General features: G+C 40.8%; 1 protein-coding gene across 4 annotated transcripts in view; it reads left to right on the forward strand.

Annotated features, from left to right (window-relative positions):
- The window catches only part of LOC131459286 (protocadherin-9), a 254,221-nt gene that overhangs the window by 164,861 nt on the left and 70,703 nt on the right, over positions 1 to 18,657 (forward strand). For 2 of the 4 annotated variants that reach the window (XM_058628897.1, XM_058628898.1), the window contains one exon: positions 13,371 to 13,572. In XM_058628897.1, the coding sequence (XP_058484880.1) occupies positions 13,371 to 13,572 (202 nt within the window). The remainder of the gene's footprint in view (positions 1 to 13,370; positions 13,573 to 18,657) is intronic. The other 2 variants (XM_058628899.1, XM_058628900.1) reach the window with 1 other exon arrangement.

The raw sequence follows: 18,657 nt of genomic DNA on the forward strand, positions 1-18,657 counted from the left end.
CCAACAGTTATTTGACAAAGTCTAGTGTGTCTATATATTCCTTTAATGCATGCTGTATTTTTAATAAAACATATTTAACTGGAGGAAAGTGTTGCTTAATAAATGTTTATTTACTATAAATTTAAAATAAACTTAACAATGCTGGTTAAGCCCACCAGCTCTACATGACTTCCTGTGATTCTCACTATAGCAGTGTTAAGGCGCCTGCTGCACACAGGAAGTGATGTGTTGTTGTTACAAGACAGAGAGGGAACAGAGACACTGTGCTATATAAGACCAAGCTGAGGCAGAATAATAACATCAACACCAACAAAACTACCGAAAGTTATGCACTGCAGCTTTCAAAAAACAGCAGAAACACTCTTAGAATCTCATGGTACTTCACAATATGATACAATACGTGATCATTGATCCATAATACCAATAATATCACAATACAACAATAAGGTGATCATTAATTTATTGCCAAATTGGACATTGACTGTAGGTGTGAGAGTGGACAGTGGTTTGTCTCTATGTGGCCCTGTGATGGACGGACGACCTGTCCAGGGTGTACTCCGCCTTTTGCCCCAGCTGGGATTAGCACCAGCGCCCTCACGTGAAGTATAAAGTGGTAGAAGATGGATTAATGGCCAGTCATATAACGCTACATTACGCTATCTGTCTAACTGAAGCCAATAAAAACGTCCAGGAAAAGTTAAACATGCAGGATTTCTATTTATTTACAACATGGTAACTTCCGCCTCATTCATTTGTACAGCGTCCACCAGAGGCGAGTGGAACTGGCAGGGACTGTTTGCTTTAAAGCACCGTAATTTCTTAATTTGCCCTGGCGTATCGCTTCTTGTATTACATAAGGAAGGAAGACGATATATCCGCAAATCGATATTTTGACCCTACCACACGTCTCCAACTTGGCAATTAAACACTAATGACTTTTTTTATAAAATGTCAACATATATATATATATTACATTTTCAAGAGAGACCTATCAAGAATCACACAACAGTACAACACAACAAGAATTGCAGACAATCAACACCACAATCTCAACTCTACTACACTATCAGCAATAGAAATAGAAATGTTGCATCAACAAGAAGTTAAGCACTGTAAAATATATATATATATATATATATATATATATATATATATACATACATATATTCATATATACAGGAAAATTAGCACGGTGGTTGCTGACAATGTCAAACACCTCGCCATGATGCCTCAACATCAAACATCACTTCCTCTACCACTTCCTTTCCATCACCAGGCGACATGGCCATGTGTTAGGTTACACGCCGTGTCAACCGATTTCTCACGAGTAAAGATTACGTCTTTAAGAGTATGGGATTGACTTTTAGGGATAATTGGATTTAATTAAAAACAATGTTGTTTTGAGAAAAAAAAAATAGACTCTTTTTTTCCCCCCTTTTTTCCCATTTTTTTTTAATTCCGTTGTCTTTAAACTGCAGCTACTCCTCATGCCAAATCTCTTTAAGCCGCAGTATCAGACTCATCAGTCGATTTTCATGTCATTAGTTTTTAGCACTTCACTAATTTTCCAATAAATTGGATTTAGCTTTTAAACTAGAGATTGTGACAATGCAGCTGCGGATTAGTTGCATATTTCTCTACCTACTTTCATTCGATTAGCACTCTCATAATACCTTGTTTCTGTTCGCAGACAAATGGAAGCGATCCAATTTATTCTTAATTAAGGAAAATACAAAGGGATATGACGGTGCAATAAGGAAATATTAAGAAAATGGTTTTGGTGAACTACTAACTTACAACCCCACATGTCGTTATCTTTTAAAAAAAACAATCAAATGTGATGCACTATGGATGCTGAGTCCATTTGTTTTAACAATAATAAAAGTAATGAGAATATAAATTTTGGACGACATATTAGGTCATTACAGTCAGTCAACAGGATGTGAACCGAATCCACACAAAGGTCACGTTATGCCGAGATACCCTTCAGTTTTCCGTGGATAAAGACAAATTATCCATACGTATCTATTCTGGGAACAAGCAAAAACAATCTTGTAATCCTCGTGTAATTTGTGCAGTTGCTATTCCAAATAATTCTGAAATCCCGATCATGAGTCGCCAAAGTCAACCGGACCTCCCCGCTGCATCGATTTACATCTGATCCCGCAAAGCTGGATAATCATGGCTGTGTAAATAAGCCATTATTTCCACAGGACAAACAGAGATTTGGCTAAACGAGCACACGTTTCTCTACCTATTTGGTGTAATGGAATCGCAAATAGGATTTCATGACAGCTAATGGGGTTGTAGGTTATTATGAATCATAGGTGAGTCCGTGATGATCCTTTGGTTTTGAATGGGTACTTTTAATGAATGCATCGTATTCATTTGCGATTAGCTTTCGACAGACAGCATTTGTTTCGTAATAGCAATGACAGAGAGGCTTCTTCTTTTTTTTTTATATAAGTGAATAGAAAAATGTGAACGCCCTCCACAGTGGCACAGAAGTGTGACTTCAGCGTGCAGTGCCGAGATCACATGGACTGTAACTCATAAACACATCAAGCTCCCGCATGCAGTGCTCAGGGCCTATAGCTCTGCTCTGCTCTGTAGTTAACTGCCTGTGAGTGTCAAATCCTTCATCCTGATGGCGGAGACACACATGGAGAAGAATTGCTGTGTCTCTCATTTTATGGCGGTGAATGTCTGTGGAGGGTAAGAAGCGATGAGTGAGTCAGTAGCGGTTAACTTTGTGGCTAATGCTCAGTGGCAGTTGCACAGGTTTCCTCAGCTCTGCTTAGAAGACACGGAGGGAAAGTGGCTGAACTAGTCGTGTCTTACACTTCAACTAGATTATTTTGCTTCCCCATAAGGGATAGTACCCGATACCTGGTGCTTTTTTTTTTTGGTACCTGCTCTAGCGAGGTTCCACGCGAGCTGAGCCGTTACTAAAAAGTGACGTCAGCAGATTGCCGGCCACTGATTGGTCAAAGAGTGTTGTCACTGGAAGAGTCATGAGCACGACGTCCGGCACAAGAATCAAACCGAAAAATGCCACAGTGTAAGATCAGTTAAAAAGACTTAAAAATCCCCCAAAAACGTGCTAATCTCAGTGTCTGGCGTATTTAGCGACAGGACTCCAAAAAGAACCGCTGTGCTCGTCTCCATTTGCGTGTTTAAAACGACGTCATGGTGGGTTCGTGCAGCCGCGCTATAGCAACTCCGCCCACGTTGGGGAGGTACTATGTAGCAATGGAAAACGACATGCCTGATACCAAGTAGAGTCTTGTTGAGTAGAGCCAAGCAGTGCTAGAACTGTATAATGGAAATAGTCGCTTCCAAAGACATCTTGGCCTTGGACACTTCTCACGACTGCCGAATCAAATCACAGTGCAACTTATAATGATTTTATTACAGTAAAATATCACAGCATGTAGTAGACATGGGTAAAAAAGATAGAAGGGAGAGGAGGGATGTAATGTGAGAAGGTGGGGAAACCTTCATCAGCAAAGGTAAGAGGACACTGCACGGTTGAGCGGAAAAAGCTGAAAATGGGCCTGAGATTTGGCCCCAGTTGGTGTTATGTCTTTAATGATGAATGAAATATCATGCTTCTGAAGAGGTGTGTTTGGGTAATATCTGTTTAACTTCCTGATTTTTTTCCCTCTTTCTCTATACCCGCCAGCTCCTGATAGTGAGCTGGATTTACCCATCTGCAGGGTAGTGAGATGCACCTACTGTATAAAAAAAAAGTTACACACGCATGCTTAAGCAATGGAGTCATTTCATGTTCTCAGCTCCAGGCAGCCGGTTGTGCCATGACTCAAGTTAACTCAACCATCACTGCACCTGTTAGCCCCAGTTTCAGCTGGAAATTTACGTACTGTACGTAGAGAGCTATCCTAAAGGAGATAATCCTATAGAGGGACTGTTGTAGTGAAATGCTTCTTTTTTTTTTTATAATGCCATAGTAGCGCAAGGTGTACACTCCTTGATTGTGGCTTAACTGATTCCAGCATCCATTTCCTTTGTGGTTGTTGAGAAATGAAATAATCCTGCTACGAAAACGGATGCAGCACATTCATCTTAGTGCCCTGAGGTCAGATTCTGTATCACAGATACACCATGGCTTTTTCTATCGTGTTCATAAGCTCTGAGCACATCGCATCTTGTGTGTACTGTGGAACACATGTTAGATGTTGTCGAGCACATATCGCCGCTTACATCTGCCTCGTTTTGACACCAGAAAACAATTCTATGAGGAATTTCATTTCGGAATTGATTCTAAGTTTTTAGTGATTACTCTGAAAGCACTTTATAGATTAACTAACATCTATATTGGCGAGATGCTTCTCCCTTATGAGAAACGTGTGCAGCCTTAAGATCCTTGGAGGAGGATCTGCTTCCTTTGTCGTGCTTCATGACAGAAGGTGATTTTTTTTTTTTTGTATCATTATTTTATAATTTGCACCACAACCAGTGATTATCCTGCCTCCGTTTGGTTTTGAACGGAAACTTTATTGTATGTCGTGTCTTGATCAGAAAGTCAAGCAATACTATCACACCTGACTGAGGGAGCATTTGTTTATATACAGCATTGACTCCATGAAGGTTATATGAATTGTTTTGAATGTAATAGCCCTTTCGTTAAAATCAGAGGTTACAAAATACAGGATAATTATTATTTTTATCAATGTTGCCATTGTTATTATTACTGTCTCAATATTGCATGACATCTATTTTTTTTTATTTTATTAATCCCCTTAGGGAAATTATTCCTCTGCATTTGACCCATCCTAGAATTAGGAGCAGTGGGCTGCCACACTGAGTAGCGCCCGGGGAGCAATGGGGGTTGGGTACCTTGCTCAGGGGTACCCCAGTCCTTTTGGCCGGGTGGGGATTTGAACCGGCGACCCTCCGGTTACAAGCCATGTTCCCGAGTATGGCATAGGGACTGTGTGATTGACAGCTGATACTGATAAAAAGGTGCCGGTTTGAGGTAGAGGTGGAAGTGGACACACCAGGCTCTTTCAAATATGGTTACTTCACGTCTCTAAAGCCCAACAGGTTGCTGGCCAAAATGCTACACTTAATGGCTCTTACTGGCAGTCCACAAGCCAGTGGGTTACATCACCGTGAAGCTTTTAGAGACAAAGTGCAGGGTATTTAGTTCAGGTCAGGAGTCTGAAACTTAAATCACCATGGGGGCCAATGAGTGTGGTCAGGAAGGGGCTGATTAAGTTAAAAAAGAAAAAAAGAAAAAAAAAAGCCTAATAGTTTAAGAAAAACAAAAAATGTTTGACATTATAAAAAGACCTCTGTTTTTACTTTACTTACAATGCTCTTCGATTGCCTATATGGTCCGTCATTAAAATGTGAGTATTTCTCGTTCCCATGCTCATGTATGAAAGATTCGTGAGACGGAGTTAATTAGAGAAGTGTCGACATATTTAAAAAAAAAAAAAAAAAAATCATAATTAGACTCCAGCATCAGTGAGTGGGAGCTTGTCACCGTCGCTGTCATCTCTGAAAGATGACAAGTGGGAACGCGCGCGTCTGGAGATGAACGCACCGTGCGACTTTGTACGCACTTTATCACGAGGACGGGGGGAAAGAAGAAGAAGAAGAAAAAAAAGCTCTAAATGTATTCTCTGTGGGTTAGACAATAAATGGTCGAGGGGAAAATAAATAAATAAGTAAATGAAAAAGGGGGAAACAAGCATGCTGCACGTTTATTGCGTCCATAAATCAGCGCACGGCCGTTTAGCCCAGAAAGAGTCAAAATGATGGACTGTGCTGATAATCACATGCTAAGCAAATGTTCTACAAATGACTAACACAGAGGCATAAGGCATAACACACACACACACACACTCAGCATGTCCACTCCTCCAAGTTTGTAATTTGGGAAATGGGTCAGATGTGACTTAGATTTATGTATCGTTGTGTCTGCGTGCGTGCGCTTGTGTGCGCGTCTGTGGCGAAGCGAACCGTGAGGGAGTGACTGATCGGGCGTCACCGTGGATGTGGCAGAATGCAGATGTCTCGTAGAAACTACTACCTCGCTATGATTTAATGATGGAAAGCAGAGGGAAGCGGGAAGACCTGGACTCGAGAGAGGGCGGCGGGAGGAGGAGGCCGCGTCAATATCGGAGTCGGTATCAAAGACGGGGGAGATTGTGATTTATTTGTCGCTGTTGCTCACAGAAACAACTGTGGGAACTCGTTTCATCAGTATATCTTTCATCTTTTTTTTTTTAAAAAAGATGTTTTTTCACCATGTTCCTGTCATCTTAACATTGCGGCCCCCGCTTGACTTTCGATTGTGATGAATTTCATGGCCGAAGCCCCGGAGGAAATCCAAATGCCGCATTGACAGGAAGCAGCGTCTATCACCTGCTAATGCATCACTTGATTTGATGTTTCGCCAAATGTTGCAACATGTCGGGGCCGTGGAGGAAAACTGTGGGGAATTGTGACACATTTGTACTTTCTTTTCTTCACGAAAAAAAAAAAAAGAAAAAGAAAGTTGTTTTACTGCTGTTACATTGCAAACTGCGAAGCAAAGGTGTGAGCCAGAGGAGTGATGACAGCTGAAGGTAAAACAATCGATAAGCGCAGCTGGTGCAACAAAGAAGACAATCATGCTTGTGGCCTGTAAATGATAGAAACATGTATTTTCAAAGGTGTCCAGCAGATGGCACAGCACATTTGGTCTCCAAGGGAAGGAGAAATAGCAAGAGAGCAGAGAGAGAGAGAGAGAGAGGAAAAAGAGATATTATTGTGAGTTTTGTTTTCCTGCTTGACTGATCTCCCTCAGTGGTCTGATTGTGAGGAAAGACTCATGGGAAGTGTTCTCGCACCGCAGGTGTCAGCCTGCTGATAGATAAGATTATTTGTGTGGGTGAGGAGGTTGCATTATATATATATAGTGTGCATGTGTGTGCGCACGTGTGTGTGTGCATGCATTCCTGCTCAGTGTGTGTGCCGCTTCTCATTAAACGCCGGCCTGATAGAAATGTAGGGTTGTGTTTGGAGCGCACTGCAACACAGAAGTTGTTTTTTACCCGCACACTGTGCTCCATATGGTCACAGGGGGAGAAAAGAAAGAGGGGGGAGTCAGAGGGGGAGCTTGCGCGCCGAGTCATGACGTGTATAAAGAGTTGATGGATAGTTTGATTTCAATTGATGAATGAACATAAAGAAGAGAAACCAGGTTAAACTGAGTATACAAGTTATTGTTCTTTTATATCTTACACAAGCACACAGTTACAGTAAATGATCACTATTTTCATTGAATTTTGACTGGTCTCTTCAACCCACTCACACATGTTTGTGTTCCAGGTAAAAAAAAATGACCAACATAGAAAATTATGTAAAACTATATCACAGTATGTGGAAAACATACAGTATATAATCCCACATGCAATCAGCCGCACATCCACGTTTCAGATATTATCTCCTTTGGGGCTGCAACTAATCTTAATCTTAATCTGTCCAATATTTTATTCCTCAAAAACCTCAAAAAATCATGATGTTTTCAAATGTCTGAGAACTTGTTTTATAATAAAATTAAAATTAAAATGATTAATCGACCACAATTACAATTAGTAAATTGATTAATAATCCACAATCTTCTTATAGATCGTATATGTACTTACAGCAGCCCATGACGGAAAGGTAATGAATTTGGCTTGTAACCGGAAGGTTGCCGGTTGTCCTGGGAAGGGCCAAGGCCAGAGGTGCCCCTGAGCAAAGCACCCAATCCCCCATTGTTCCCCAGCTTGTGTGTAAATCAGAGGTCTCAAACTGGCGGCCCGCGGGCCACAGGTGGCCCTCCAACCCACTTCATGTGGCCCACCACTTGATATAAATTTAGAATTGGGGTTTTGTTTTTTTAGTTGAAGATTAATTATGCATCGTAAATTAATTTTCATCGTGAAATATACATATATATATATACACACACATATATATAAATATATATATATATATATATATATACACACATATACATATATACATATACACATATATGTGAATATATGTATATATATATACACACACACACACATATACATATATATATATATATATATATTCCTTTTCAACACACTTTTATTTTGAAATGTATCCGTCACTGTGATATCATGATGGAATTTCCTATGGAATTTTAAGTAAAGTTTTTCACTGTACCGGCCCCCTACTGGCCAGACTAGATGCTCTGCGGCCCCAATGTCATTTGAGTTTTAGACCCCCAATGTAAATGGTCTGTGTTTATATAACATTACATTACATGTCATTTAGCAGACGCTTTTATCCAAAGCGACTTACAATAGAATTGAGTACAATCAGCCAGGGGTGGAGTGCGACCATTGCGACCATGATGTCTTTCGCACACAGGGTATCGGTCTTAACCACTGAGCCACTCCACCCCCCGTATAACACTTTTTGATTTTACAGTTTTACCATTCACGCATTCACGATGCATCCATGTGCAGATGTGTCTATCACACATCCTTTAGAGACCAACTTGCAACATGCGGTTCAGAGTTTTGCCCATCGGCATGTAGACTATAGCGGAGGTGGGAATGGAAACCTTCAAGTTGAAGGACAACTCACTCATACCACTAAGAGATGAAATTCAACCACACAAACAGAGACAAGTTCACATGAAACCAGGATGATGTTGAGTGGAGTTACACCTGTTCAGCAGATAATATTTTCTCTAGATTTCTAGGTACAGAGTACCACATTTATGTGTGCAGATGAAGCACAAAATAGGCACAAAATGATATGAAAGTAACTTGAGGTAGATTTAGATTTTAGACAGGAAATGAGAAACTTGCACAAACATCCGAAGAGTCAATTACAAAAAATACATAATATGATGCCGGTGGAAACAGAAACGCTTCTATGCAAGTTGTGCTAACTTTACTCATTGCCGGTTTCATGGAATAAGAAGCACCAAACACATTTTCTGGCAAACTGGCTAACTGGTTGCCCTCAGACCAGTGCCATGTTTTGTTTTCCCTGCATCCTCTTTCCGATGCCAGACACCGAACAAGCCTGGATTCAGACATTTCTCTGAAAGAGCAAAACACACAAATAGACAAGGACACATATGGACAACGCTATGCGGACAAAAGAGTGATAGAGAAGCTTGCACAAGTAGAGATGGGCACAATTCAAATGCCTTAAAAGTGAAAACACATTGGTGTGTATGTTAAACTTTTAAAATAAAGATATCAGGCATGAGAATGGTGCTTTGGCGTGCCCAAGTGGTGATATGCGGGAACTGCATTGTTACTGGAAGCGTACTCCCTGTTGCCAGTAGGTGGCACAATGACTGGCTTCGCAGGTTGTTATTGGAAACCGGTTGTTCTCTCAAAACAAAGAGAGACCAGGCAGAAGCCTGTTTTTCCTGCAAACATATTTTTGGCCACTAGTATGGTTGTGGAAACGTGCTTTTACCTCTAATTAACTCTAATTATTACAAAGTTGGCAGGTTGGTGCGTACTCAAAAGTGCACTCAAAGAATACGGGAAAGAAAAATGAAAAAGATGATGAAAAAGAATAATCAGAGCAGATCGCCAGTCAGAGATTGGGCCCTAATTAATGTTTAATGAATGAATTTAATACTTAATTTGCTGTCTTCTCTTGCCGATGACCATTTTAAAACTCATACATAAGTGTCAACACATTTTGCTGGTTGGAGAGCACGTTGAATGGAGGTTTTTCTCGGTTTTCAAAAACTTTTAATGACGTGATTTATTTTTATTATTTAAGTAGAGACTGATGCTGCGAGTGTTTGCACACGCACTCGCGCTCTCGCTCATGCACATTCGCTCCGGGTGATTTGTAGGCTTTCTGGAATTAGGACCTAAGAGTGCCGCTGTTCGCGTTGCATTTGTTTAAGTGAGTGTGTTTGGTCAGGCAAATTATAAAAACAAGCGGATAATAAGGGTTAGCGGGTGTGATAAGCCGTAATATCTTGTAAACTGGCAGCAGGGATAGTTTAAGCCAGTCTTATGCTAATATTACTACAAGTGACTGTCAGCGACAGAGGAATGCAAACATGCTTAAACCCACAAATAAACACAGGCGACAGCACACACACAGACATGCACGGCGCATTTAATTCAAAACAGGGTCTTTTCTTTTTAGCAGTAAAACAACAAATTAATATCACTGTGGAATATTTAGCCCAAGACATCCAGGTGATGAAGTATCACTATTATTAGAGTAATCAGTATTTATCAGAGAGGTTGAAATACTTATCATGACTTTTTGCTTTGCATAGAGTTAATGTGTTTATGTTAAACATCTTTTGTCGTTTCCATATCACTAATGGCGCTAATATTTCCTTTCAGGGAGTGGGTACACGGCAACACAGAACACACACAGTGCAAGGAATAGACATAACTCAAAACAAGGCATGGTCTATTTGGGCTAAAAGTGATATCTCAGTATATTTTGTCTGAAAAGCAATATACCGCGTATATATTTAACCCCAAAACACTACAGATGTAGTACAGCAACTCCCAGAATGCACTGCGCTCGCTCCACGAGAGTCTCAAGCTTCGAAGCAGACAGCGCTAGTTGTGTAAACACGCAAATCCCTGTGAGGAATAAAGTATATAATAAATATAAAAATACAAATACAATACAAAACTGTTGGCGGACACAGTGTTTACTTTCTGGCAATGAAGTCTTGTGCCCCCTATGGGTGAGTCTAAAAAGTGCGGAACTGGCTTTGTAGTTTCAAACCATGAAACTAGTCATTTGACTACATGCAAATCGGTAGTATTCCTTTAACCATAACCACTTAATGCCTAACCCTAACCTTAATCTAACCACAATTCAAATGTGAGCCCTAAACTTAACCAGTTCCTCAGAAATGAGGTCCTGCCTCATGAGGACCAGGTTTTTTCTTCTCCATGAGGACCACTGGTCCTGACAAGGTCAGTGTTTATGCCAGAAAAGGTCCTAACGAGATAACAAATACAAGTACACACACACCGCAGAACTACTGACATATCACAATATCTTAATCAGGCCGTGACTGTCTTTTTTACCTCTTTCATGTGATACAAATACTTACTGCCCTCTCTTCTGTAATATTACATTATCTTTCAATGCTCATATATTGTGATGAAACCAAAATCCCATGGCTAATTCGGCTAAAAACCTAACGTTGTAAAACCTGTGGTCTCCCATAGAGCTCTCTAGTATAGGTGGACATCAGTAGTCATAGTCGAAGCAGCTTTTCTTAATTAAATCATCTATTTAAACACACACACAATGCTATTGTCATTAACGGTGTAAAAGAAACAGCTGCCTCTTGAACGCTACACAGAATCCAAAGATAAGCGACTGGTTTCAATGCTGCTACCTTCCCACACAAATCTGCAGCCAACAAATACAGTGGACGGCTACTTTGCCTCAGGCCCGGCTTGTTTGGCATGAGCAGAAGCGATATAGAACATATGAAGCCACGACTAATTAAGCGCAGATGCACCGAACATGTCAAATCCTCGAGGTTTGTCCCGCAACACCCGTTTCATAGGTTACTTTGTCTAGAAACACTCTTTTTTTTTTTTTTGTTAAACCACACATGCTCGGTGTGCCTCACCCGTGTGAAACTGAAAAAGGGCTGCGATGCCTAATAAGCACAACTGTCACACAAACAAAGAAAGGAGCGAAGTGAGCTCTCTTTCTCCACCCCCGCCCCATTATACCATCTGCGTTTGAAATGCCACATCTGATCATCTCATAACGCGGTGATATTCATCCAAATTCTTTACTGCTGTACAAGACCTTTACATTTACTGGAAGCTGTACTTTCAGTCGCGAGGAAAGAAGGAGCACGAGTCCGGAATTCAGATATTTAGAAATGTGTGTGGACGCGACTACTGTCACATATGGCGTCAGTCAAGTATGGCATCTGTCTGTCTCTCTTCCTGTCCTGTCTGTCTGTCACCCCCCCTATTCTTTATTTTTTTTATTTAATTGAATGTTGCATGAGCAGTTCTCAAATATATAATGAGGCGATTTGCATTAGACTGCAGATTGGCTGACCTTTGCTTTTGCCAATAATTACTGTAAAAGCCGTCTGTGTCTGTCATCACCAAGGCTGTGGTGGCAGGGACCTCTCTGTGCTCACGAAAGGTTAGCTGCAGGCTCGTTTCTGGACTTATGAAAAAGCCTGAGGAAAATGTCATTAGAGCGAGGGGGGAAAAGACACTCGGAATTAACAATTGGAAATTCAATCAGAATGGGTTTAAGGACGGTGTGTGCGTGTGTGTGCTCACATGCGGTCTCCAGCAGAGGGTTTATAAGACACATCCCAGGATTACTTGTGGGTTAAAAACAATTCCACGAGTGTAGATGCGCCCCCTGGAGGTGAACTTCTGTTAACTCTGCAGGCCACTTTGACTTTGCCAACATCCAGACAAACTGACAACACAAACTAAACACAGCCTGGTCGACCAGAAACACAATGCCACATTACACATCAACACAATAATAGAGTTTTCTCTGTTGCTGCTCCTAAATTCTGGAACAGCCTCCCATCCAGTCTCTTGTCCTTTGTCGTTTTCTGTCCTATTCTGTCTATTTTGACTCTTGGTCTCACCCTTTGCTTTTTTTAAAGCTAAAGATCCATTGTTTTTAATGAGCTATTAAAATAAACCTGACTTTTTTTATTCAAGTTTGCCGAGTAACCACAATGACATTTCGGACTTTGCTCAATGAGGACAAATTCTCACCACGCAGCAGACCATATAGTTAGGAAGTGTGTTGTTACGAAGACACTTGGTGTGTTTTATGATGACATTAGGAATTGTTGACGCCACGCACGTGGAAAACCATGATCTTGTTTGCAGAATTGTATAATATAATATCAGCGTTTTACCAATCTTCACACTTCACTGTTCTTATACACATCATGGCAAAGCATTGTCCGTGTTTGCGAATGTCATGTCCTTCATTAATTCTCCTTGAAAACAATCAATTTGTGTTTGAAAAGCTCAAGAATATTACCCTTTCCACCTTGCTGATTTTTAAAATGGTTATTTTTGCAGTGCATGCAGACGGATTTGCATGCTACTGGTTGTCACTGTGCAGTGAAACGTGACTGTGTTTAACATGTGTGAATCCCAGCCTATAGTCGAAAATTTTCATTCCAAGACACTTGGATTTTTCTATTATAGTACAATTAACATAATTCAGGCAAAGTCGTAAGATCGCTCATGTCACACTGCAGTGGGTCGAGCAGTGTGCACGGGCTCGATTTAAGTAAACACCGGTTAGAGGGGGCAGAGCAGAGCACTAACATCAGTGGCTCTGTTTTGTGCTCTTGGTTCTAGTCGCAGCGGCGCGTCACGTTTCACCTGCCGGACGGCTCTCAGGAGAGCTGCAGTGACAGCGGTCTGGGCGACCACGAGCCTGCAGGCAGTGGCTCCCTGCTCACACAACCTCTCCCTCTGGTGCAGGCGCAGGACGACTTCTACGAGCAGGCCTCCCCTGATAAGAGGACTGAAGCTGACGGCAACTCCGATCCCAACTCTGGTGAGTAATATATCTCATGACTATCGTTTCCTTTTTAGCACGCATGGCTGGTTAGGTGCTCCGAATCCCTCCCCACCCCCACCTCTCTCTCTCCCTCTCTCTGTATTCCCTCTTTTGCAAGCTGTAGTACTATTGTTGACATTTTAAACAGCTGCATAATGATCACTTTGATCCAATTTAGTGGCTATTGTGAGAGCGGTAATAATGTTGTCTTTCAAAGGCATTATTACTCATTCTGTTTTTCAAAGCAAGACTGTTAAAATTTGAAGGTTTCCTGCGAGTGCAGGCAAAAAAAAACAAAACATGGCAACATTTCATATTTTGCTATAGGGATTGACTAAAACTCCTTGAATAGAGATAATAAATAGTCAAGAAGAACAACATCAGTCTCTATAAAGAACTCAGCGTACCAAATACCATTTAATTTGGACTCATTTGATTGCTCAAGTAGGTTTCTAGTGGATACACGAGCGGGTCATTCATTTCTCAGTTAATCATCCAGACTTGTTCATTCCTCCCAGGAGCAAACCTGGGCCTCCCATAGGCTCCTCACCTATTTGTGAAACTCATTTGATTTATTTAGAGATGATTTCCCAGTTGGAAGTCGTGGTGCTCAGCTGAAGATGTTAACTTCCCACTATTTCTGGTGGGACTGTACGTCTCCGACCCAGTTTTCTCATTTTATCATTAAGAGGTGAGGTGTGCGGCGGGAAAGATCAAGTGCGGCGCCCCCACCCCCCCTTCCCAAGGTCGATGCCAGCCTGCCAAGTGAGGGTGTGGTACACCCAGCACCACATAAACACAAGTGCTTGGAATAAACCGTGCATGCATATGGTTTCATAGAGACTTGAACTTAATAGATGAGCTCACAGTTGGCAGATGCACTGAGTGGATACTGTGCAGGCCTGCTGACTAACTGTCTTCCCAAATGAATAGCACTACACATGGCGCAACCATGACGTGCATTTGTAGCACAGCATCACTGAAGGGAAAATTAATATCAAAAACACTTTCATACGCAATTATTGAAAATATATATAAAAAAACAGCAACATTTATAGTTTCCATTGTACAGTTCTAGCACTGCTCGACTATGGGTATCAGACGTGTCGTTTTCCGTTAAAATAGTACCGCCTCAATTTGAGCGAGGTCGTCAACATGAAATGGCTATGACACAAACACACAAACTAGTGGTCAAAGCAGGTGTTTTCGTGTTTTCGGTGTACCAAATCATTTGAATCAGTTAATTAAAATGATTTGTGCACAGAATTGTTCACGGCGCCCCCAGACATGACATGCGTAAAAAAAAAACTCTGATTCATGGCCACAAAAAACGAATTTGCTCGCACGTATCATTACTAATTTTAATAACATTCTCATGAATTAACTGGAGAGCTGCACAAGTAAAGTGAACGAAGAGGACTGAAGCTTCGGGATGGACAGAGATGGTGTGATTGAGTTTTATTTTACTTTGGGAATGAGTTACAAAGATATTCTCAAAAGCCTGGCATTGCAGGGACTCATTATTAGCCAGGTTACTTTACCTGGCTTAGCCAGTATAGATTTCAACTTTGAGGCTCTGGAAATGATCATGGTTACCGGTGGATGTATACAAAGTGCAAACAAAAGAAGACGTCTCTGTAATGGATCCACACGGTTCCCAAATTCGCCAGAAGGAGGCGATAGTTTGCTCAGGGACCCAACATCGTCTAGACTTGTACTGTACGACAAACTCGAGCCCTATGGGATATACATTAATGGCTACATCCATGGGTTCTCACGCAGCATCAGTCACTTCCGCGGAAGCTCAGCTTCTCTGGGAGAAAAACAGTTTTTGACACGACAGCAGAGCATTTTGTGCCTCAGTCCCGTGAGCTTCCCCAGTTTCAAAGACCAGCAACTGCGACTGGCATCCATATGAATGACTGTCTCTGGAGAGGTTTGTTTTCAAGGAGACAATGATCCACACCAGCACTGGTCATCAAATATATGGTCAGGAGTTCAAAAATAATTTCTAAAATGATTTCCATGGCAACTTTTTAAATAAGAAGCAGCTCCTGACTTTCCAAACCCCCCCATGCATATACAATGATTAGTTATCCAAGCTTTCCAAAATAGAAGGGTTAGTTAGATCTGGTGCTGTTTGATCATTGACCTGCTACTTAGCAGAATAATGATTTCATGTCCCGTCGATGAAGGATGCTGGTGGTAAACTCAATTAACCAGTTTTGTACAAGATATTTTGTCCATCACATCATTGATAATAAAAGACGAATGCAATCTGGCCATTACTACTCTGAATTCTGAATTTCTACTCTTTTCTGCAGTATTGGTGTCTGAGGAGTGTTCATTATTCTTGGTTGTAAGCAGCATTGGGATTTCAGAGAAATTAAAGTTGCCTCTCCGTGTGCGAGATCAGCATGTAGTCCTGATAATAAGGTAACTTTTACCTTCCTGCTCAGCATAGGGGCGTGCAATAAATAATAACTTAATAGCATTAAGTTCTGCAGTGATATTAATTAAGTGATGATATATAGTGAGGACTTCGTGGACTCCTCCTTACTTTAAAAATACATTTGTGAAAATATCAAGATGAACTAATGCAGTTTAATTTGTGGAAACTGAACTCTAAACTTTAACCAATTTGCTTGGATTTTTATGAGACATAATGCAGGGGGGTGAGGTTAATAATAGTAGTCTTTGAAGCTCTGTCTCTGCATCCTTTCTTTAAGTGAACCTACTAATTATCTTTGGTACAGTGAAAACACAGGAAAGTGTTTAGACAAATGCGTAGGTTGTGGCTTTCATCAGAACCAGGGAGGTGTACGCGGTGTGGGAGTATTAAATATCTGACAGTCTTTTGTTTCTAATGGAGTCGAGCAGAAGGGACTTTTGATGTTTCTTTGTCAACTAAATATATCCCTATAGCTTTGCCACAAACAAATAAATAAATAAATAAAAAGTAAAAAAAAAAAACAGACGCTACTTAATATAATAATATATAATTAATATAATAATATATAAGAAATAAGGTTTTCTGTCTTCTGAAGCTAACCTGATGTTGGAAAATGCCAAGATGTGGGCTGAGAGCTGAGTGAGCAGGTACCCATGTACACACTAGTTTACACTCGAAAACAAGTGGTTTAGTGATTGCTAAGATGAGGAAGCTCCTTTGTGATTTTTTTCCAATTCCCTACACAGCACTTACACACAAGTGCAAGAGCAGGGCTATTAAGAGCTTCTTCGCACCCGCTGTCCACACTGCTGAAGATGGCGCTGCATTGATTTCACGTAATTCGCTGTATTAGCGTTGCCATAAACTGACCACCCTTAAAGCACAAACGATGAAACAAATGTGGATACGAGTGGAGCGCTCGAAATCATCAGCATGAGCACATCACGAAAAAGCAGCCTAATTTATTGTTGGAAGTGACAGCCTCCAGCCTTTTGGCATTTCACACGATCGTGGGTGGAAGTGGAAGTTTCAGAGAGTTAACTTGGCGAAGTCTGCTTTGATCAATGTAGCTGGTACTTACTGTTGCCCCAAAGCACAAATGAATCTGTTCTGTCATCAAATCACCCTTTTGGCACAGGGCTTCAAATGGCTACTAAAAAGTGAGAAAAAATATGCACGTTTTAGAATGGGATGGATTAAAAAGGAAAATGTACTGTTAAGACTAACTTTTTGCCAAAATCAAACTTACATTGTTCTCCATTAAAGCATCTACGTAACTGCGGTCTGAGTGATACATAAAACAAACAGGCTTCGCTTATGCATGAGTCTAGAATCTTAATCTCCAAAGTGTCGGTTGCTCCACATAAATTTAATTTAATGGCATTGATGATGTTTTCCATACATGAGCAAAGACAAAAAAAAATCATTAAAATGATGAGAAAACACAACTTTCATATATTAGATGGTAAATGGTCTGTGCTTACATAGCGCATTTCTAGTCTTTCACCCATGCATACAGCACATAGTCATTCACATCGTGCTAACACAGTCATCAGGAGCAACATGGGGTTACGCGTCTTGCCCATGGACACATGAGCATGTCGACCTTAGCGGAGCTGGGAATTGAATACTCAACCTTCATCATGGCAGAGTCTGACACATGTTTCCTCTGCAATTTACCGATATGTAAATTACGTAGCTATTTGCGTAGTATGCAGCCACTACGTAAAAAGTGCAATATCCTACCTGCATGAGACAGTGTAGCTCACCAATAAAGTTCACATGACACCGTAAACGAAGAGCAACAATGGAGGACATCCAGCATTCCGAATTCTTTGTTCTTGGCTGTTTATCACAAGAAGAGGACAGGTGTTTTTTTGAGATAAGACTACTGGGTGCATGGAAAAACGCTGCCATTTTCACCCCACTGTCGCACGGAAGTGATGAGTCTCTGTTAGCAAACGAACAGACTACAGTTTCTAGCTCAGGACAGAACCACCAAAGAAAGTGTGCCTAAAGCAAGGATGCTATAGACTGGTTATTTCTCAAAGTTTGACAGTGGAGACCCAAAAATGCTGCATGACCTTCCAACCATTATAGAAAGAGGGCTTATGTGCATCAAATGTTCTCACATAGAGGTGTGTGAAGCCCTTGTTGATTTTCAACAAATTTATTCATTTGTTTTAATCAGCAAAAATAAAGAAACAGGCTATTTACGTGATATGCATTGTGTAGCTAGCTAATAAATGCCACAAAGAAGAACACAGAACAACAAATGGCCGCCTGGAAAAACACAGCCATTTTCACCCTACCGTCGCCATTTAGTCTAAAGCTAGGGTGTCAAACTGGGGCCCGTGTGCCACATGCGGCCCTCCAATCGACTACATGCAGCCCGCCCACCACTGTGCTAAAGCACTGCTACCAGGGAGGTGATAGAATATGTTGTTAGAAGTATGTTTGCTAGCAATATTTTTATAATAGTTATTAGACATTCGGATGTAATAAATTATTCTTATTAAATGTATTACGCTCAACATTAAATAACAAATATTTAAGCTGCTTTAATTACAGTTATCCTCGTCATTATTTGTCTGTTTATGTGCATCATAAATGTGTTTTTATTGTGAAGT

The sequence above is a fragment of the Solea solea genome, chromosome 5, assembly GCF_958295425.1.
Source record: "Solea solea chromosome 5, fSolSol10.1, whole genome shotgun sequence".
NCBI lineage: Eukaryota > Metazoa > Chordata > Actinopteri > Pleuronectiformes > Soleidae > Solea > Solea solea.